Genomic DNA, 22,406 nt, shown 5'->3' with positions numbered 1-22,406 from the left:
CCTGTTCCTGAAAAAAACCCTTCCCATTTATCCGGGCTTGGAACTGGCACAAGGGGTACACCAGCTCGTGACACCCAGAGGCTGGGTTTGTGTGTCCTCCTGGACTCGGACCATGGCTCTTTCACATCTATACCAACTGGAGCCACCACATACACATGTTGTGTATTTGGAGGGATGTGAGAAGTAAAGACCATTTCAGAAAAATAGTCTGCAGTTGTTGAAATCAGGAATAGTTTGGGAGTTTGAGAAATACCTCCATTCATTTTCTTGCACAGTGAAGTGCATACAGGCTGGAATCGGAGCAAAGAGCTAGCTTAATTAATGTGCGTAACTTTTCCCAGTGCGCCTCCCTTTAAATGCTTTAGATCTTCACCCCACTGTTTACCCATTACTAACAATGGCAGAAACAACAAATTTGTTGAATTTTTTGGTGAAATAAAAAAAGCACAATAGCATTAACAAACTTGTTTTTTTTTTTTTGGCACATAAATCATCTTTATTCAGCTTTTCCAGTGCATTTTTTTGTTCACTGATAATCCACACCACCTGCAGTGATACTGCTCCCCTACAGGGGCCTGCACTACTTTTAGGTTTGTTTGGTTTTTTTTTTTTTTTTTTTTTTTTTTTGGGGGGGGGGGGGGGGGGGGGGGGGTGTATGCCATATGCCATCGTGACAACAACAGAAAACCCTACTTCCCAAAAATACTTTCTTTAATAGAGAATTTATTTAAACTCATCACCCTCTCACAGAATAATCCATAAAATTTCTGCCATTTCATGATGGTCAGAAGTAGCTTAAATGTCCCAGGTTACAATTAAAAAAAAAAAGACTTTAAGCTGTACTTTTACAAATAAAGATCTCAACATTTACATATCACTTTAAGCTTCTCTAAAAAAAAATATTTACAGTGCATTTGTGGCATCACAATGTTTTTATACAGACAGTATTTACAGTTCACCCACTGTGAGCAGTAAAAACACAGAGATGATACTACAAAACACCAGCTGGTCAAATAACTCAACCTTGCCTCTTGAGTTCTTCATTTGTTTTTTGACCTGTTAAAGGTGCACTAATAAACATGTATACACAAACACACCAATCAGACATTAACATTAGAATCACCTAATAACAATAATAATGTGTAGGAACTGTTGTGGAAACAATGTAAACACAGGCCTGGTCCATTGCAGCATGGACACAGAACCTCTGAGGGCATCTTTAGCTGATCCTTTGGGCCATCTGTGGACCACACTTGGTCTGCATTATCCCGCAAAAACTTGATTTGATTTGGATCTGAGGAGTTGGGAGGTTGGGCCAGCACCTTGCGCTCTTTTTTGTGATGTGGTGTGGCTCAAAATATGCACCATGACCCAAGATTTCCCTGCCGATCAAAGCATTGTAACAAGCGAGTCAATGTTATTCACTTCACCCTTAGTAGTTTTAATGCTGTGACTAATCAGTGTATGCAGACGTATTCGATATATACATATTGCTCTCCATGAGGGATTTAGATATGAGACACCATGAGTGTGAGGCAGGATTCTTGAGGGCTTTGTATGTATTCACATGTATTTAAACTAAAAGCACTGGATGCAAAACTCAGATTTGTACAGAACATAGCAAACATTGTGTAACAGGATTCTTAATACACATTCAAGAATAGAAAAAAAATTCATTTGCATACCTTTGGGGCAAAACACTTTATCCACTTAATATTAGTGGAACTTAAAAATAATCTAGGTTCAAAACATTTCAGTAGCTCTACCTTGAACCATAATATTCCCAATTCCAATCAGGCTGGAGACTTTTTTTTCCCCCCAGCGTCGTTCTTCATCTTCCTTTTATATTACTGACTGTTTAATTCATAAAATGCTCAAAAAAAAAAAAAAACTGAAAACTTCCCAGTGATTTTAAGAAATAAAGAAAAATCTCTCAAATAAAAAGGCAAGAGTTATCAGCATTGGGGTAGTACCTGAGACAAACGACCCATTCAGTATATTTAAAAAAAAAAAAAAAACATCAAAAAGTCACAGTCACTGCAGAGGTACAGACCAGCCGTCTCTCGTCATGTTACGGATGAGAGTCCCGTCTAGATCAGCTGTCCTCTGGGGTGCAGCAGAATGGCATTGCTTTGTGGCTTGGGCCTGAGGACCCCATTACTGTAGTCAAAATAATTGGCAAGTGTCTCTGAGAACTGGTAGGCGCTGCCATCTTCGTCATCATTGTGTCCTTCTGCTACAGAGTGTGCGGGAGCCTCCCAGTCCTCTCCCTCCCTGGGGTGGCCTGTGTCTGGCTCTCTGGGCCCGCTGCCGTCGTCCTGCTGGGCCTTCAGGGGAACCAGAGATGAAGGAAGACCTGAGTCCTGGTAGAAACAGTATAAAAATAGAATACTGTTTTTCCTGAATTTTTCCTGAGAGTTACCAGTACTAAGGAGGACCTATTACGCTTTTCCCTATTTTCTCTCATATCTAAGCTGATGTTAATACTAAAGTTTCAAACACTGAGCTCAGCATTTGAACAAGAAATCCCTGTGAGCTAAAAACTCAGGCTTCAGTGTGCCCTACCACTTGGCTTCAGACAGTCTATTCTGCTCTTGGCTCTGTATGAGCAGCCAATCAAAAAAGGTTGGCTTAGAGATGGCGGCTTTAAGGAGATAAGAGCTAAAACGGATTGTTTCATAAAGAGGATAAACTGTGAATCATTCAAAGCTACTTTACTGGAGTCCAAGAATACAGATATGGAGTTGGAAATGAGCATCATAGGTCCCCTTTACATAATCAAAATATCTAAGTTGGACCCCAAAAAAGGGGGTATAAAATAGGCTGAAAATACTTGCACTAAAAATCCAAATAAGGTGCAGTCAAGCTGGAAATATTTTACACAAACCTTACATCTCATTTTTCTACACATTTTTTCAACATTCTGTGAGACATTCAATTTTTATATATGTTTAAAACCAGTTTATCGAGGTTAAAACTGTAGAAAAAACAGGAACTAACACTATGGAGCATGTCCTACCATCCAACATTTATCATGAAGTTTAATGTGGTATTTTGTTTTTAGTCTTTCAGCCCGTCTCCATGACGATGCAAACTCAGCAATGAATAAAGCATATTGTTATCATATGACACATTACAAACAAATCTAAATGCATTTTTTGCCTAATCTCTCAGACGCTGACACATACCAGTGACATGTTGCTACTGCTCTTCACGAATGACTCCACCCTCTTCCTGTGCTCCTCCTTCTCTCTGTCAATCTCTGCTCCTCCCGGGCTCTCTCTGACTTCACTCCAGACGACTGGCCGTCCCAGTTCGTCCAGCTCCACCCCTTCTGGAGGCCCCCACCTCGAACCCAGAACGGAGTGGGTACGCTCCTGTGGGCAGGGAGGGGACATTCAGTGTGTTGATAAAGATCTTAAGGCACTTTGTTTTGTAAAACTCTGCAACATCATAGAGAACAAGCTCAACAGTCCCCTATGAAAAATTCCTTAAAGACAGGAGAGGAAAAAATCCCTTTTAATATGAAGAACTATTGCTCAAGACCACTTAAAAAAACAAAACAAAAAAAAAAAAACAACACACAAGAGAGTCTGACTGCTTGGAAGACCAATAGAAAAAACTGAGGGGTGGCACAAGACTATTGCACATTACTACCTCTATATTTCCTAAGGCTATATTTGCACAGCCTTTTTGGATTTTTTATGCCCTTCGGAAGACAAAAAAACAAAACCTCATGGTCGTCCCACCCTCTCATATCACATTTCAGCTGATGTAACTGCTCAGCTCAACACATCTATTTTATTACCCCCCCCCCCCCCCCCCCCCCCCCCCCCCCCCCCCCCCTCTTTTTTTCGGCTGAATAAAGCTTGTTAATCAAACTCACAACAGCCTTTTGTGCTATCAGATCTGTTATTGATTAATCAAACTCAAAATTTTTCTTCCGCATTTGGATCGATTTCATCACGGTAAGAAACTCACCAGAGACATGAGGCTGCTCTTTATTCGGCTGTCTACTCTGAGCGTGGTATAATCTTCACCCTGGAGAAAAATAAGAAAGTCACAGAACATCAGTGACCCTGAATACAAAGAGTAACACAACAAACCACCAAGAATGAGATATTAATGATGTGTGTCTATGAACACTATATGTCGAAGCTGAGCAGCCTGTAATCATCGGCCTCCAGAGTAGACCTCTCCGCTGAGTTGCCAGCGGCTCCACCCGACTAGGCCAGGTGTGTCAACCTGGTTTCTCTCAGGCTTGTGGGGTACTGTTCTCATTGGTAGAGCTTGTGTGTCTGTGCGTGCATTCGTACCGGCAATCTGTAGTCTGTGCTGACAGAGTTTAGTCTCCTGAAAGAGGCTTGTCTAGAGAAGCTGTTAATTTCATCGCTGCGGGGGAAAACATTTGGAGAACATTAGCACGTTTGGAAATGTACTTCCAGAAAGCAGATCGAGTGCACAGATAGTTTAAATTGCAGTTGAAGCTGTTAAACGTATTTTGCCACAGCAGGGTTTCTTCAACAAAATACGGTTCAGCTCACTTTTTAACATCAAGCTCCCTCTTAAGCCTATCCGTTTTCCTTCGATGGTGGCAGTTGACCAGCAAGATGACGGCGACCAGGACGAGGACTAAACCTCCAGCTGAGGCGCAAATTATGATGAGCAGCAGGTTATTTTTAGGGAAATCGCACTCTGAAAGAAAAAAATAGGAAGACATCTGATGACTGACTCGCATAAAAACATTCAAACAACTATAACTTTGTCTTAATATTTTTAATCAGATTGATTTCAGCCTCATCAGTTACTGCCAGGAGGGGGCAGCAAATGTTGAAAATGACACCAACTCAGAAGGCATTTGACAAATGAGTCTAAATTTCCTCCTGCAAAAAATATCAACAAAGCATACAGCAGCATGACAGATTCTCTATTTAATCCCATGCAAATTAATGCAAAACTAATGTTATTATACTTACCCAATACACTGAGTATATACTCTGTTTTTCCTATTCCCACATTGTTCTTGACCTCACACTCATAGGCCCCGCTGTCACTCAAGTGAATGGGCCGCTGAAAGACAAGCTTCTCTCCAACCACAGACACCCCGTCAGGCAGTGCCCCTCCTTTCCTGCAGGTAATCAGAAGAAACACATCACTGTCAGTTTGCAGAGATGTCATAAAGAGGTGAACCACGCAGATGCCCATGACTCACTGTTTGAAACAATAGTTTTGACTCACACTGGCAAATTATAAAATTAAAGTGTAGAGTTCAAACTACGGGGCAGGAAATATACAAATAACTAATGGCATTTGCTCTCATGCAACAGGAAAAAATCCAACGACTGGTTTGCATCAAGGAAGTGATTGACTTAGATAAACACTCTGAGGGATCAAGTTCACCACAGAGTGCAACCACCTGGACCAAAAACAAGCTGGACTCGTTGATCTGTATAAACCAGATAAATACTAGGTTTGAGGGATTGAAAATAAGCCCAAATGCTCAGTCCCAAATTGTGCAGACCACATAATGGAGAGCCAGTTTCTGATCAGGTCCACTGAGAGGGGTCATATTCCCCCCCTGGTTTCACTGTGCAGCACCAGCTATTTAACTGCTGCTTTACCCCCAAACTCGCCCCCAGCTCAGATTTCTTTTCTCAACACCCCGCCTAGCTTCTCTGACCAGCCTTTTGTAAAATCGAGCCACAGTTAGAGATTTCATCTGACACAGAGAAGATGGTTAAAAATGATACAGTTAAGGTGCGCAACACACCTTCACTGCCCAAAATAATTCTAACTCTCCCGTGACTTATTCTCTGTGTGAATAACCAGCAGAGAAGCGGAGCTTACTATTGTGAAATTGTACAATATAGTTTCACATTACGAGTTTCACATTTTGACTTAGTAGGAGCATGTCAAAAGACTGAAGATGAGAGCAAACACCTGGCCTGGATTGCCCCAAAAGTAAAAGTTAAAAATATATAGATAAAGTATTCCTGAATTTTATATATTTGTTCTATATACACATTTTATATTTTTAGGGCTGCCCTGTTTAAATAAATATACACTCATCAGCTCCTTTATTATTAAGTGCACCTTGCTAATAAGTTGCACCCCCTTGCCTTCAGAACTGCCTTAATTCTTCACGGCATAGATTCAACAACGTGTTCAGATTTTGGTCCATGTTGACACGACAGCATCGCACAGTTGCTGCAGATTTGTCGGCTGCATATCTAAGATGCATATTTGTTCCACCACAACCCCAAGGTGCTCTGTTGGATTGTGAGCACCTTTGGGATATATTCAAATGATGTAAGGTTGTGATATGGTGCAGTTACCCTGCTGGAAGTAGCTATCAGAACAGGGATACACTGTGATGGAAGGATCCATGCTTTTGTGTTGTCGATGGGATTAAGGTCCGGGAAGCAGTAGAAATCAAAATTCATCAGACCAGGTGACATTTTTCCAATCTTCTGCTGTCCTATTTTGGTGAGCCCATGTGAATTGTAGCGTCAGCATCCTGTTCTTACAGGAGTGGCACCTGGTATGATCTTCCAATGCTCAGTTTCAACTTCAGCAGGTCATCTCGACCATGTCTACATGCCCGCTGATTTGCTTCCATGTGATTGGCTGATTAGCCATTTGCGTTAATGAGCAGTTGAACAGATGCATCTAATAAAGTGGCTGGTGAGTGTAGATTCAATTAAATTTGATTTATATATATATATATATATATATATATATATATATATATCATAGCTCAAAATCACAACAACAGTCTCCTCAGTGATTAGTGATTAGATGTACATATTTACTCACTTGAAAACAATTGGACCTTAACAGAAATGGTAAGACGTTGTGGGAAATGCACACATTATTTCCTTCCTGATAACATTTATGTCGCCCATGCATATAAAACTGGAACTAGAAGAATTTAGCATAAAGGCTCGACACACAGAAACAGCTAATATGACTTCTTATCTTTAAAACTGAAATGATTCGTTTAATCCACACATGGTTTATACATAGGGCCTTTTCTTTGGCCAACAATCGTTTACATAACCCCACTACAAAATGGTTTCATTTACACAGTGGTTTCAGTGCAGACTTAGCAGACACTCGGAAAGAGTAGCAGTCAGCCACCCATACTGACTGTTGTATTTTTAGATAGTTAACTTGTGAAAAAGCAATCAAGGGAAATAAGTGCAAATTTGAAAACTTTTACTTACATTATAACTAAAATTATTCAATGCATTTCCTCACTTACATAAGGATTGCTTAATGGAGAAGCTGAAACTAACACAGCTTTAACATGTCAAGATTGCCTCATGCCCAAATATTTTTCACTCAGCACAAAACATTTGATCACTGTGTGCGCAGGCAGAGCTGTAATGGTTGGTGTCTTTAATTAAAGCACAGACCCAGTGTTTTACCAGGCATTAGAGTGATATTTAAAGCATGGCACTATGATTAAACGCTTAGCATGTGTCTCCTGCTCTTCCTTGTGTCGCTCGCTCCCTCCCTCGTGTGAAACAAAATCTTCCTCCCTCTTCTTCTAACTTGAAATTTCGCAACAGGACACCGTGCCTTTTATTCAGCCGTGATTTGAGCCAGGAGAGGAAAGGATCCCCCCCCTTTAGATGCAAGCGCACTCCTTTGTTGTTTGCAGGTGTGTGCTCCATGTATATGCGTGTTAGCAATGGCTTATCTATGTTTTGAGTTACATTCCAGAGCCATGTAAAGAGCACATTAGCAGCATCAATAGTACTACAAAGAGGAGAGCGGGGATTAACATGTAATCATCACAGTTTTGCTGACTATCAGATGTGTATGAGGAAATGTGGAAAGTACCATTTCCAGGTGAAGTTCTGAGGTTTGGGGTGTCCCCTGCCTTCACACATCAGTTCAGCATTCTCCACACCCACGTACCAGTGAGATGAAGATGTAGTGATCGTGGCATCTGGGGGGTCTGACACAGAAGGAGAAATATTAAGTAAGCAGCAACACAAAATACTCCCCTATATACACCGCATGGTGTTACAAATAGAAAACCTTGTAGAGCTGCAGTGGAGATATATTTATTTTAAAAAATGAAGGTGTTTCTTTGTCTTAAATAGACCTTTTAAAAAAAAATCACTTTTGTCACAGAACAACTTCGTATTCACTGAAAGCCTACAAAGTTTCAAATCTTGCATGGGAGGTTTTGATGCATTGCCAAGCATGTTGTGGACCAATTCAATACTTTTTAACAGTAACAGCGACTATATAAGGTTAACAGAAAATGTGCGTTTGAAAACCTGCATTTAATCCTACTGTTCAAAAAAATTGTACTTTTGAAAGTAAAGCGATTTGTCGCAGTTCAAGTTCACAGCTTTGGAATAAATGTCCTTCAAATTAGACAAAGAGAAATTGCTGAAACAAAGTTTGTCAAGCACAGACTATTACTGACACTTTCCCACCGCAGGATCCAATCTGCCAGTACTGTCTAATGTTTAACCTGCTCTTTATTCTCACAGACAGAGAGTTAAGCATAATAAATATAATTTGCTGGGCAACTAAACAAAAAAAAATCTAATTGGCTGATTTTCCCATTAACAGGAAGAGCTTAAAATTTGGCCCAGAGCCCAGCTAAGAACAATAGCAGTGTGTCATGGCATACTGCAGTCGTGGCCAAAAGTTTTGAGACCACCACAAGTATTGGTTTTCACAAAGTTTGCAGCTTCAGTTTTTATAATGGCAATTTGCATGTACTCCAGGAAGTTATGAACAGTGATCAGATGAATTCTTAATAATTGCAATAATTTCCACTTCATTTCAGCCCTGCCACAAAAGCACCTGCTGACATCATTTAAGTGATTCTCATATTAACACAGGTGAGAGTGTTGGCAGGGACAAGGCTAGAAATCACTCTGTTATGCTGATTGAGTTTGAATAGCAAATTGGATGCTTTAAAAGGAGGGTGGCTACCTGCAGGGAAGCATGTGCAGTCATCAATGCCTTGAATAAAAAGTATGCTAGTATAATCACACCTAAATCAACCATATATCTGATCACCAAAAACTTTGAGGAGAAAAGGTTCAGTTGTTGTGAACAAGGCCTCAGAGTGCCCAATAAAGTCCAGCAAGCACCGGGACCATCTCCTAAAGTAGATTCAGCTGTGTGTTTGGGGCACCACCAATGCAGAGCTTCCACAGGAAGTGCAACAATGAGGCAAAAATGTTTGGATGGCCTGGTGTCAAGAAGGGCAGCAAAGAAGCCACTGCTCTCCAGGAAAAACATCGAGGACAGACTGATTTTCTGCAGTACAGTACAGGGATTGGACTGCTGAGGACTGCAGTAATGTTATTTTCTCTTATGAAGCCCCTTTCTGATTGTTTGGGGCATCTGGAAAATAAAAGGTGAGTGCTACCATCAGTTCTGTGTCATGCCAACAGTAAAGGATCCTGGAAACTTGTCAGGAAACTTCCCGGACCTTAATCCCATCGAGAACTTGCGGTCAATCCTCAAGAGGCAGATTGACGAACAAAGCCCCACAAATTCTGACAAACTCCAAGCACTGATTATGCAAGAAGGGATGCTATCAGTCAGGATTTGGCCAAGAAGTTGACAGACAGCATGCCAGTCAGTTCTTGAAAAGGAAGGCTCAACACTGCAAATGTTGACTCTTTGCATAAACTTAATGCAGTTGTCAATAAAAACCTTTGATATGTATGAACTGCTTGTCATTATGCTTCAGTAGGCCATAGAAACATTTGACAAAAAGATTTTAAAACAAACACTGAAGAAGCAAACTTTGTGAAAACAATACTTGAGTCATTCTCAAAACTTTTGGCCATGACTGTAATGTGTGGTATGAGCAGTTTCAGTATGCGTGCTGAAAACAGCTTTGTCTTTCCCACCATGCAACACAAAAAGAAATTGAGGTGGTACCTGTCATATTACATCAGCAGAATATATTGATTTCTTGAATATTACCAGCAAATATTACAAATAAGGTAATGTTATTAGTATATAGTTTGTGCATATTGTACACAAGTATGAATTTTATGGGAGAATTTGACAACATCAAAGATGGCAGTTGAAGCTTCCAAAGTAAAAAGTCAAACTTGTTTCACAGCTTTTAAGCTAATTCAGCAAATTCTTTAGAATAACTGCCTGAAAATGTTACAAGTTGACTGCTGCGTGGCAAAAATTGCTACTAGGAGGACTCTGGTTATGCTAAATTATCTGTGTAGAATCTGCCACCTACTCAACGTAGATAATCAGAAATGCATTAAAGAGCAATATTTTCTTCTATTTCATCAACATTTTGACAACACTAGAGGAAAAATGTGTATAGTTGGTATTGTTACCTATGTGTGTAACAATACCTGTGTTACATTTGGGTGTTCCCCTTTAGAGCCGTGCTAATGCAAATACTAACTTAGTGGCATCATACCCTCACAAACACAATATTCCTATTAGTTCAACATCTGATTTTCTTGATGTGGGCTAAATATTTCACAAGTGTCCCTTTGAAGTGAATATTTTGGTAGATTTTTATTTTTTAAAATGTGAAATTATTTTTGCAGTTAGTCATATTTGGGGGGTGCCCACGGTTTCTACAGAATTTGAAGGCTGCAAAAAACAGATTAATTGAATGCGTCTTATTTGCCACGTTACCTTCTGTGACTGACAAACTGAAGTTATGCACTTAAGTTTTGGCTTTAAACAAAAAACAACAAAAAAAACACACACATTCTCCTGGTTTAAGTTGTAACCTATAAATATTTAACATCCGATGGAGAGGATTAAATTGTGTTGCATCAAGGATCAGAGCAAAGCCTCAAGTGAAAGGAGAAAGATGGTATTATAAGAACTGTTTGTTAGTAAAAACACAATTTTCTTCCCTTTATTTTTAACCGCTATGAACTAAAAAGCTGGGTGTATCCCAGTTCTATACACATTCTTCAGGAGTTGCATTGTACTCACCAGTATAATGCAACAATAAGGAGGAGCTGCTCATAGCTGCAAAATACACTGAAACTAAATATGGATGGCAGTGAGACGGCAGTATCGGGGAGTAATGAACTGTGAATTAAACCAGTAGTAAAACTACATTAAGTAGTAGCAGATCAAGGCATTCAAGCAGGCAGCAGCCACCACACACACATATACACGACTTTTGTGTAGTACATATAGAAATAAGTATTGATTACTGACAAATATAAAGAGAAATTGTTTCATGTAAGTTTAGATTCTTGGTTAGCTGAATAAACCTGTTTTGTACCTTCATTCTCTGGTTTCTGCAAGTCAAGCGTCTGATTGATAAACAGTGTATACAAAACAAAAGCTCACACAAAGTTTGGAGTGAAAGAGTTGTTTCATACATGGGGAAGGCCAGAAAGCAGTCAAAAAGAAGAAAAAAAGTCACCACCATAATACCTATGACGTAGTACCACTGAGGTACTAATGATCCACCATGATTGAGGACATTGTGGAGATTTAAGACTTCTGACCAATGATCATGCTTGGTTTACTGTAACCTTTTAACATCTCCACATTTTTGCCTGAATTACTTCAGGAAACATCTTTCTGGTGGGCAAGAATGCGTGATGTAGGGACTTTGTGATTGCTGACCTATAAACAGTGTGGAAGGGGCCACATTTTCCATATCATACTCTGACACTTTGTGAGTCTTTGTTTCCTTCCATTACTCTCCTACAACCAGCAATGTTATTTTTTTTGGCTCAAGACTTAAAATGTACTCACACTGAACCTCCAAGCGGTTGCGGATCCTACGCGGCTCCTCCAAGCCGGGATGCCACACCAAACAGTCCAGCTTTTTCCCGTTCATGCCGCGCAGGGGGTATAGGGAGTAGTAGCTGGACACTGGCCCATTCTCACTGGTGCGGTTCTGGTCCTGTCCTGGCAGGTCTGTGTCCCAGGAGAGCACGGGAACTGGGTGACCTATGGCTCGGCAGGTGGCAGCCACACGGAAGGACTGGCCCTCCACGAGGGTTATTGGATCCAGAGAGGAGATGGGTAAACCTAAATGAAGAAAAGGAAAAAGGTCATCCATCATACCCCCTTGCCTGAGGTATGCATCATTAGGGGTGTGGCATGTTTGACTGACAGGTGTGGACAGACACACGTGTAGACTGTCTGCTCAGCCTCATCTCATGAGTCATTGAAGTCGACCTCTCCATGGCCTTTGTGGTATTGGTTCAATTGTGAGTATTTTTAATGTAATACCTATACATGCAATAGTTTTGGGGAGTGAAATTCTAGCATTTATTTATATATTAGCACTAATTAGCAGGTATCTGTTAATTATATGCACCCATGTGTTTATGAATGTAACTTGCTAACTGAGGCAGCAAATGTTAATACCACCCCCAAAAAAAAGAGAAAAAAAATGAAAATGGGAAAGGCCGTAGAGCTAATGCAAGTCTACTTCCATCTTTTATGTACAGTCTATGATTAGTGTCACAATTGGTCTAAATCTTTTTGTGCATTGTCAAAGTTAATCTCCTTCCCACATACAGCATATCATAGTTGTTTACTTTCCAACTAAAAACACCATCAAATTCATTGGAATTGTGCAAGAAGACCAAGTTGCAAAATCCACTGAGAAGAGGTGGCCTAGAATGTTTTCGCACAGCTACATTTTGTTTTTGTTGCCATCTGCCACCAACTGGTTTAACACGATTGTGATTCACACTGCAGTCATGACTGCTGTAAGCAGTCACAGCTGGGTTAAATCTTTCCACTAATGTTTGGATTATTAATGCGTCAGACAAAACAAGTAGCTCACATTAACAACAACTATTATGGATTAACAGACAAAGAAAAGGGCACCCCCCACGAGGAAAGATGAAACTTTAAAAACAGAAACTAGTTTAAAACAAAAAACATGAAAGCACAGCGCCGCATATCAGCAGGGGAAATCTGCTGAACTCATTGGCTTAAAGTAATAATAATAAGAATTCCAGCTTTCTCATTGATAAATGACTCTGCCTCACAGCCAACAAAACACCCAACTTATGGAAATTCCAAAGAAAATGGAGCAGGAGAGACGTTCGCTCCTCCAAAGTTTTTTCATTTTCACATTATTTTGCTTGATGAAGTTATCTGAAAAGTGTCTCCTATGGGTAATCCAGATGAGAGAAGCTGTGAGTTGTAAAACTTATTGATACATCTATCGCGGTCACCTTTCACAATTAAAATAATTTATCTGTATTTTAATGTACACTGAACACAAGTGTGACTTTTAGACATTTTTTTTCCTTTCTAAAATCGATTCTTCCACAGTAAGAACCACATGCCCAGTTTGTTCAGATCACAGTTTTTGATAATGACACGTGGACAGGTAGCCACCTGTATCAGCTACTCTGCTTGCAAATCAACATTTTACAGCTGAACGTTCCGAGGTTGAGGGAATTCGGTGCTGGAGGTTGCCTCTTACTAGTCCGTGTACTTCTGCTGATTTGTCAGATCTGGGGCGTGTTGAGACAGGCCTGTGTCTGATCTGTTGCTGCTGATGACTGGCAGCGAAATGAGAAAGTTGTTTAAAAATGATACCATCATTCCAGGATTTACTTCACAGAGGATCGATCCAAAAACAGCATTCCCACGCTTGTTATTATGGTTCTACAGAAATTATTTCACAGTGTAATCAGGACGGCATGGAGGTGGTGGTCCAGGGATAATAGATGCACTTCAGAAACTGTATTTTTTTTTTTTTAGTCAAAATGTGTCTTTCAAAATTTTAAGCGGCTTCTCTGATGGAAACAGAGTTTTAATGTCGACTGAAGCTGGCGCCTCAGAATTAGCAATTTAGTCATTGTATTTATTTTAAGAGTTGGGTGAAAAACCTCTGCCAAGATTTTTTTTAAAGACAAAAGGCAGTGAAAACAGGTGATTTGAGGCTAAAGAGGAAGTTTTTCCTTCTGCCACAGATCTGGGAAATCATAGTTGGCAGCTCTCTAAAGCATTACCCTGTTTCCACAATTAGGTCATCCTGTTCAATACTCTGAGTTTACTATATATTGATTTTCTTTGTATATACACAACATGCTTTTCCAGTGGTTTCTCTATTGTCCTTCCTGTGTTTAGGGTGTTTGTTGGAGAGGAAGAATCCAGATGATAAAGGCAGGGGTGTAAAGCTCTTATGTAAACTTTGGGGGCTATATTAAACTGGCTTTGGTGGGAAACTTATCACAAACTCAATCCATTCCTGTGGTGTGAACATCCTTATCTTCACCTGGCTCGAACACCAAATAAGCTTGCAAAATGTTTTGACAGCTGAGCTGCTATCTACCTACTGTATCACCAACCAGCATCAGAATCTGTATATAACATATTTTTGGTATACGCAGATTCTGAGGTACTTTTCTTATATTTAAGTGGCATTTTAAACTTTATTTTTTTTACTTCCCTTGCAGTAAAAGAGAATAATGATAACACAAAATAATATACAATTAAAACAATTTCCTTTTTGGCTTTCCACACAGTAAAAGCTAAAATATGCTGGCAGTGTTTGTGGCCATGTTGGCACACCTACTGAATTCCCCCAGTCGCCAGCTTTTCTTTTTCACTGAGGATGATGATGGTTTAAACATCATTACAGCAGCTCTGACAGGATTAGGGATATGTGGGCGAGAAGATAAAAAAAAAAGAGAGAGAGAGAGAGAAAGGAGGATGACTCTTACTCCAGATGGTGAGGGTGATCTTCCTCTCAAAATTTCCACTGGGGAAGGTGGAGATATGGCAGGTGTAGCTGCCCTCATCAGACCGCTCTGTGACGAGGATAATCAGAGCTGAGTTCTGCATGGGGTTGCCATTCTCGAACCTCACCCGACCAGAGTAACGCCCAAACTCTGACAAACAACAGAAACATCAGGTGAGCAACTCTGACTTTCACAAAAGTCAGCACAGACCCTTTGTCAAAAGCTTTAGCTCCACAAATGGAGAATCAATGGTTAGACATTGTTAAAATTACACCTGCAGTTATCAACCAGCATCACAACTGACAAATGAAGAGTAATCTAGATACAAAACAACTGTCTACTGAGGTGACCTCAGTTAAAAAAAAACAAAAAAAAACATCCCAATTAGAGACAAATACAACAACTATTGTTTTATTTTCTCACGTGTACTTTTGCTCCTAATTTGTGACTGTGATTCAAGCTTTATACTTTTTATGGATAAATTTGCTGTTTAAGATGTTGTTGTGTCCAACTTATTTTTTAGATAAATAAACCCAAAAGTGAAATGCAGCAGATTAAATGTAACAGGATTTAATTCAGCTCTGTTGCTGGCATGAAACACAGTAGTGCAGGGGTATTCAACTCTAGGCCTGCAGCTTTTAGATGTGTCCCTGATCCAACACACCTGAATCAAATGGCTGAATTACCTCCTCAGTGTGCAGTCAGGTTCTCCAGAGTCCTGCTAATGACTTCTATATTTGACTCAGGTGTGTTGAAGCAGACACACATCTAAAACCTGCAGGACACCGGCCCTCGAGGCCTGGAGTTGAATACCCCTGCAGTAGTGAGTGCACTCTGACAACAGTTAAAATAAAAATAAATAAATAATTAAACTCTGATGCTACAGACAATTACAGCGCACAATTCACACTCCTCAGTACAATCATGATCCACTGGAGCAGCTGCAGCCCTCTGCACCCAGTTACATTTCCCTTAATCTTCTGACCAGCACCTGGACCTCCACCGGTTCTCAGACATAAGCTATTGTGACCAAAGCCGACTGGTTTAAATCCGCAAACTCGTGATCTGCCACTCGGGGTATTTTGAAATGGACCTATTGTGCTTTTCCTTATTTTCTGCCAATATGAGATAAAATATAAAAGATTATTTTAAACTGTGAATCAAGTAAAGCTCCAAGAAAAAAAATATAGAGCTGGAAATGAGCCGAACTGGTTGAATTTAACAGTAGCAACACAACAACAGATATTATTAATAGCCTTGAAAGGGAATAATCAAATGAAATAGACATTTTTAATGCTATTAGTAACATCTTAACAAGGTACACAATATTACAAAGAGCAAAGGCCTTTCTTTTATATTTTTCTCATAGTATTTCTTTCTCAATATGATTTAAATAATGTGCACAGTCACATGTGAGTTAGGTTTCTTCTACATTAATTAAGAAGAAGCTTACTTTAGTGTGCCTGAATGTTACAAAAGCACATTATAATATGGTTGGCATTTGAAGTCATTAATACTTCATTTAGATTATGTATATTTTACATAAGATAACAGGTGATATAAAGTTAATGTAATATTTAATAACTGAGGTACAAATTCACAAACAACCTGATGAGGACAGTATCTGTAAGCATACTTGGAACCAAAGGATCCAGCAAATAGTTGTTTTAAATGCTTGCACTAAGTATCATGTCCAAGGATAACTGCAACTACACCTGTAGTATCTACTGGAAAGACCCCCCCCCCCCCCCCCCCCCCCCCCCCCCCCCCCCAACACACACACACACACACACACATTTTGTACCTCACTCATTACAAATTTAAAAGAAACAGAAAAAAGCTTCCCCATGCTTAAATATTTAGTTTCCCCACACCCGTTTGGCTCAAGCTTCTTCACTGGTGTGTACCTGTTTGGCCATCTATGAAGTGGGCTGTGATAATCTGATCCTTGCCGCCATCTGGAAGGTCCTTATACCAGGTGACCTGCACCACCTTGTCTCCATCCTTCACCTGATATTGACAGGGGAGTCTGGTTTGACCCTCTGTCAGGGAGCGCTGGGAGGTGATGGGCTCAGGAGGCTCCACAAAGCCGCCCTGCACGCACACTGCTGAGGAGGGGGAAAAAAAAACATCAGGATTTTATCATTGGAGCAATATTTGGAGAGTGTGGTCTGGATCAGAAAATACAGCAAATCATTAGTCTTTGCACATTCTCAAGACTAGATTAAGTTTATGGTATTTCACAATATCAAGGAATTTCCAAGTTGAATGATGAAGCATGGAGTCATTTTTACTCATAATAATCTCTCCATGATTTCACACAAATCTGCCAGAGTGTTCATGCCTACGCACCCAAATATGTTGTTCCAGCTCCTCAAAGTGAAGAAATACAATATTTTATCTGACTGTTACTCAGATAAAATAAACCAAAACAGACAATCTTTGGGTCTGGGAACTTGTGACGACCCTTTTCCTGCCATTTTGTGGTTTTGCCGCCCTATTGTTAAAGTGATTGTGTCTCTTTCCAGACTAAAACTGCAAACAACTCTTATGACCAGTTCTGTTGGGGATCATAAAAAGGCTGACATTATCCCACAACACCGGAGGTCAGATATAGCCCATTAGTGCATACAGGTTTGTGCACAGACAGACAAACACATTCACTCCTGCAAGCAATCGCTTATTCACCAAACCTGCTTTTCTGTTGACATGCCAACACAGAGAAACCATGCAGACTGTGTGAAGCAGGGAGGGGCGGATTTAAACACTAAAAACTGCTTTTAGGCGACTCTTAAAAGCAGAAATTGCTTCCTGTTTATGAACAGCCCTGCTGTTTATGATGGAGCAAAGAGTTTTTGTCATTTTGTATTTCTTTGTTAATGACAGTAAATGACTGTTGTGACTGCCTTTGTACAGTGAAACATGGAAACATTTCTGTGCAGTTTCTTTTAAAGATTATGTCAGCCAGCACGTGTTCACACTTCTATTGTTTCACATTAATTCCATTAAAAACATGTTTCTGTTTTATCCACCGGATCTCGGATGATTTTTTTCATGTTTGCTGACCTTTTTTATTTCATCACTTACGATCTACCTGCTGTTTACAATTTGTTTCATTCAGTTTCATTTTGTCGTGTTTCTCCATGTTTTAAGTTTGACTTGATTTTGGTTTTCCCTGTGAGGAATAAATGTAGATTTAATGAATGAAACATTAACCGTATTTATAAGGAAATTAAATGTTTTGCAAAACCTTGCATGCACATTTAATATTCCTTCATTCTGGCATTAAAACAGATGCTTTTTAATGACGTATAATGGATCATTCAATATTCTTACCCAACATGTTAGCAAGTCAAGGACAAACACTCATCTCTATGACGTGTTTCACTATCAAAGCCACTGAAAAGCTATGAATTGACGTTGACTAATGGCTGTAACTTTAATCACAACCGGTAAACTGTCTACGTGTAACCGTGGGACACAAACAGGAATGGGTGTGAACGCCAGCGGTGCATCAACAACTCAGGCAGGAGATGCCAAACATTTGCACTTTGATTTCTGGGGTTAAAGTTTTTTTCCTTTCTTCGGTGGTTACTGATTCATGAGTTTAATTAATCATTACAAAGAAGCCGATATGGGACAGGGACTCCCACAGATCGTGCACAGCCAGTACAAGGACACATCGACAAAGCAGTGACACAGAGAGGAGGGGCAGTGGGTCTGTTCGTAGGGAAAGAAAGTTCAGATTTGGGCACAAAGAGCTACAGTGTGGGTGACCTAAATGAGGACTAGACAGAGAGACAGCTTGAGACAGATGTAGACTCAGATTTTAGAGGAAGGAGAGTGCGAGTTGAAAGATAAACTGAAAGAAAGAAGTAAACACACATACACATGCTAGACAAACACAGGTTCACTGGGGCATCACAAAGCTGCTGTACAAGCTTTTCCTGTTCATTCAGGCTGACCGTAACTTTATCACACCTAAAAATAATAGTCAAATGTATGTGCTTGCTCCTTTATTTGAAGCAGAACAGTGCCAAAGAAATGCAGGTGACTTTAAGCCCCACTAAATGAGGAAACAAAAGCAGATGACCATTATTACGATTACCGTAGTCACCGAAAACAGGAAGACGCAGGTTAAGCAATGACTTCTCATTTTCATTTACTAAAATTAAGAATGTGACGGAGCTGCATTCTGTTCTGCTGCTTCTTTCTATACACCTGCAGGGACAAAAGTATGTGGACACTAGAACACCCATACACACACTCATTTCAGCTTCTTAAGTCAGTTTTTCTTCATGTTCATGGCTGAAGCATTACTGCATTACTGATACCTTGAGTTATACAGCTGGGCTCACGGTTCTGCAGAAGTCTTAGCATTAATTGATGCTACACATTTAAATATGATCAATTCATCTCTATTAACAGGTTACATAACGCAGGCATTTAAGGTGGCTGTAATTAAATCACTTCCTCAAAAGCCCTTATTTGATCCAGCAGTCTTATCTAATTACAGACCAATTTCCCACCTTCCCTTTATTTCAAAACTTCTCAGAAGAGTAGCTGTAGATCAGCTACATGATCATTTACAGAGGAATGGTTCACTTGAAGAGTTTCAATCAAGATTATAAAGTTCATCATAGCACTGAAACAACACTAGTGAAGATCACTAAAGACCTTTTTATGGCCTCTGACAGTGGACTCCTCTCTGCGCTGGTAGACCTCAGTGCAGCATTTGAAACCGCTGATCGCAGCATTTTACTACAGTCATTAGAACAGACCATTAATGTTAAAGGAAATGTGCTGCACCGGTTTGAACTGTTGATCTATCTGTTAGATTCCAGTTTGTGTATGTAAATGGGGATTCTTCTTCACATACAAATGTTGACAGGGTTCTGTGCTGGGACTATTACTGTTTACATTATGTATGCTCCCCTTAGGTAACATTAGAAAACACTGCATGTATTTTCATTGCTCTGCACATGACAACCAGTTTAATTTATCTATGAAGCCAGATGACACAAATAAAAGTTAAACTACAGGCATGTCAAAGACATAACGTCGTGGATATTTGGCCCTAAAAATCTTAGAAACATGGTGTCTAACTAGAAACCTACTCTGGGTGGCATTACCTTGGCCTCCAGTAACACTGTGAGGAAACCTGGAGTCATTTTTGACCAGGATATGTCCTTCAGTGCACATATTAAACAAATATGGGACTGCTTTTTTTTCATCTGCGCGCACTCTCTAAAATTAGAAACATCCTGTCTCAGAGTGATGCTGAAAAACTATGAATTTATTAATTCTAGGCTGGACTATTGTAATTCAATATCATCAAATTGTTCTAAAAGCTCCCTGAAATACCTTCAGTTGATCCAGAACACTGCAGCGAGAGTACTTACACAGATGAGAGGGTGAGAGATTATATTTCTCCCACGTTAGCTTCTCTTCACCGGGTTCCTGTTAAATCTGTAACTGAATTTAAAATCCTTCTCCTCACATAAAAAAAAAAAAAAGAAGAATCAGGCCCCATCTTATCTTAAACACCTCATAGTACCTTATTATCCTAAGCTATACAAGCAAGTCTGCAGTATGGGCATACACCACTCTCAGACTCCAGACTTACTTGTGGTTCTAAAAGTAGAATGGGATAACGCCACTTTATTAAATTTGTCTTTTCTCGCTCTCTCCTTCCCCTCATCCCCAACCAATCACAGTAGATGCCTGCTCCTTCTTGAGCCTGGTTCTGCTGGAGAGTTCTTCCTGTTAAAATGGAGTTTTTCATTCCCACAGTCGCCAAGTGTTTGCTCATAGGGGATCATCTCATTGTTGGGGTTTTAACGTGTCACTTTACAGCAATCACTCAAGCACCTAAAACTGAAATGAATCGAATTCAAAACCATTTATTTATGGATGTGTCTTTTGCATGGATCAATACTGTTTATATACTGGTTATCAGAATAACAAAAGATATTCCCAGAAATGTTGCCACAAAGTTGGAAGGATACTTCAACACATACATTTAAAGGAAGGACACTGTTGTCCAAAGTAAACATTTGTTTTGCTTGCTTGGTGTAGCCCATAAAGCCATTTGCAACAGCTTGCTACAAGTTGTTTGTGTTGTAAGGTGACAATAGTTCACGCAAAGCATTTTTTGGCTTTATGTCCTTGTTTCCTTCTTGGTTGATACGTCATAAGATATACGAGGTAACAAAATAATCCACTAAGTCTGTTTAAAAAGGCAAAAACTGAAAAGCTTTCCAATCTTAAAGCCTCAGTGACATGCTGACCCTAAGATTAGGAGACAGCGATCTAAAAGAAGAAACTGCATTGTGTAGTAGTACAATTTTGCTTAATTGGGACAAACAGTTTCAGTCAAAGCCATGACAAATAAAGCAAAAGCACACAAAAGCATTAAGTGTTATAAGGACAACAAAAAAAATGCAAAATTTCAGTTCAATATTTTTTTTTTTTAAAACCCTCCTTTATTAAAAGACGTAGCTTTAACAGACTCACACCCTTAGTGTCCTAGGAATGTAAGTGGAGATACTAAAGTACTGTCTTCTCACAAGGGTACAAAAAAACCACTGCAGCCTCGCTCAGTGTGCTCATAGGAATATCACTGGGTTATTACGGCAAGAAGTGAGCACATAGTCCAAGATTTATACATCTTAGATAGTTTTATCCAAACCCTACACCACCCCATCAAAGATTTAACGTTTGACTCGTCACAGCTTTAATTAACAGGAGAACAAACGACTTTTCAAACAGGTGGTTTTATCGCTCAGTGTCGCTGTTCATTTACCTGCAAATCAATGTGACAGAAAACTCACCGATTAAAGAAAGCAGCAGCGCCAGGACCGTCGCGCTCAGCCCAGCTGACTTCATCTTTAGTCCCAAAGTAAAAGTTTCTCTTTATCAGCCTCCTCCTGGAAAGTTAATATGTTAAGCTTCCATCACTATACTCAGTTGGGAAATTGAGGGCACATAAAGATCAGCAGAAACAAGCCAGGGGCAGCAGGTGTTTCCTCTTCAACTCAGATATAATCCAAATCATTCCTCCACTGATAAAAAAGAACAATTGTTGGCAAAAGCTGCAAACGGGTACATTTCCAGTGAAGTGAGCAGACAAACGGAAACAATACAAACTACAATTGCGCTGGTGCACGGCAGAAAAATAAAGTCTGCATTTCTCTGGCAGAAACCTGCCTTGTCACGCAAACGGAGAAGCGTCAGAATTCAGGTGTAGTGAGCGACTACACCTGCTTACCTCTGCTCCGCCCATGAGCACGCCCCCTGGTGCTGCACGTTTTGCAGGCATAAATTGTAGCGATAGGGTCAGAAAATTACCCAAAATATATTACATCTGCTTCATGCAGAGCAATTTAACTTACCATGTTTGAAATCCAACTAACAGTTAAATTGTTGATTATTTGACAATTTTGTCGATAAAATATGAAATTAATACAAAATAATGTCCACAGCACTTTTTAACAGCCGTGCTCTTCCATAAGCCCAAATATGCAATATATAATTATATAAGTAAATAAAATGCTGACTCTGGGGAATATTTGTCAGAATTTGTTTGAAACAATTTAATCAGTAGCTGCTATTCATGCAGTGCACTTGCAGAAACAGCACAAAAACACTACAGAGGCTTCAGTGAAAAAGTAAGTGATAATAAAACTGAAATAAACA

The 22,406-nt window shown here is 39.8% G+C and overlaps 1 protein-coding gene across 3 annotated transcripts; it reads right to left on the bottom strand.

The window, feature by feature from the left end:
- Nucleotides 1-743: 743 nt before the first annotated feature.
- Nucleotides 744-21,933, bottom strand: nectin4b (nectin cell adhesion molecule 4b). 3 transcript variants are annotated; one of them, XM_030751142.1, is made up of 11 exons: nt 21,542-21,933; nt 16,616-16,816; nt 14,691-14,858; nt 11,749-12,027; nt 7,849-7,966; nt 4,977-5,128; nt 4,545-4,695; nt 4,317-4,392; nt 3,982-4,041; nt 3,189-3,377; nt 744-2,363 (listed from the first exon to the last, which is right to left on the bottom strand). In XM_030751142.1, exons 1-11 carry the CDS (start codon nt 21,594-21,596, stop codon nt 2,091-2,093), a joined length of 1,722 nt encoding a protein of 573 aa, XP_030607002.1. In that variant the 5' UTR covers nt 21,597-21,933; the 3' UTR covers nt 744-2,090. The 3 variants fall into 3 exon arrangements, with proteins under 3 accessions (XP_030607002.1, XP_030607004.1, XP_030607003.1); XM_030751144.1 differs by having other exon boundaries at nt 744-2,327; XM_030751143.1 differs by having other exon boundaries at nt 16,616-16,813.
- Between the last annotated feature and the right edge of the window lie 473 nt (nt 21,934-22,406).

Source organism: Archocentrus centrarchus, chromosome 17 (genome assembly GCF_007364275.1).
Source record: "Archocentrus centrarchus isolate MPI-CPG fArcCen1 chromosome 17, fArcCen1, whole genome shotgun sequence".
NCBI classification, from domain to species: Eukaryota; Metazoa; Chordata; class Actinopteri; order Cichliformes; family Cichlidae; genus Archocentrus; species Archocentrus centrarchus.
The sequence above is the reverse complement of the archived record's forward strand: the minus strand, read 5'-3'. Positions and strand labels throughout refer to the sequence as shown.

Bases quoted from the DNA above. Each gene is read 5' to 3' on its own strand.
- nectin4b (XM_030751142.1), bottom strand. From the start codon at position 21,596: ATGAAGTCAGCTGGGCTGAGCGCGACGGTCCTGGCGCTGCTGCTTTCT. The intron at 5,129-7,848 runs GTACTTTCCACA...GATTACCTGCAG, and splicing joins CAGAACTTCACCTGGAAATG to GAAAGGAGGGGCACTGCCTG. The intron at 4,696-4,976 runs GTAAGTATAATA...TTTTTCTTTCAG, and splicing joins GTATATACTCAGTGTATTGG to AGTGCGATTTCCCTAAAAAT.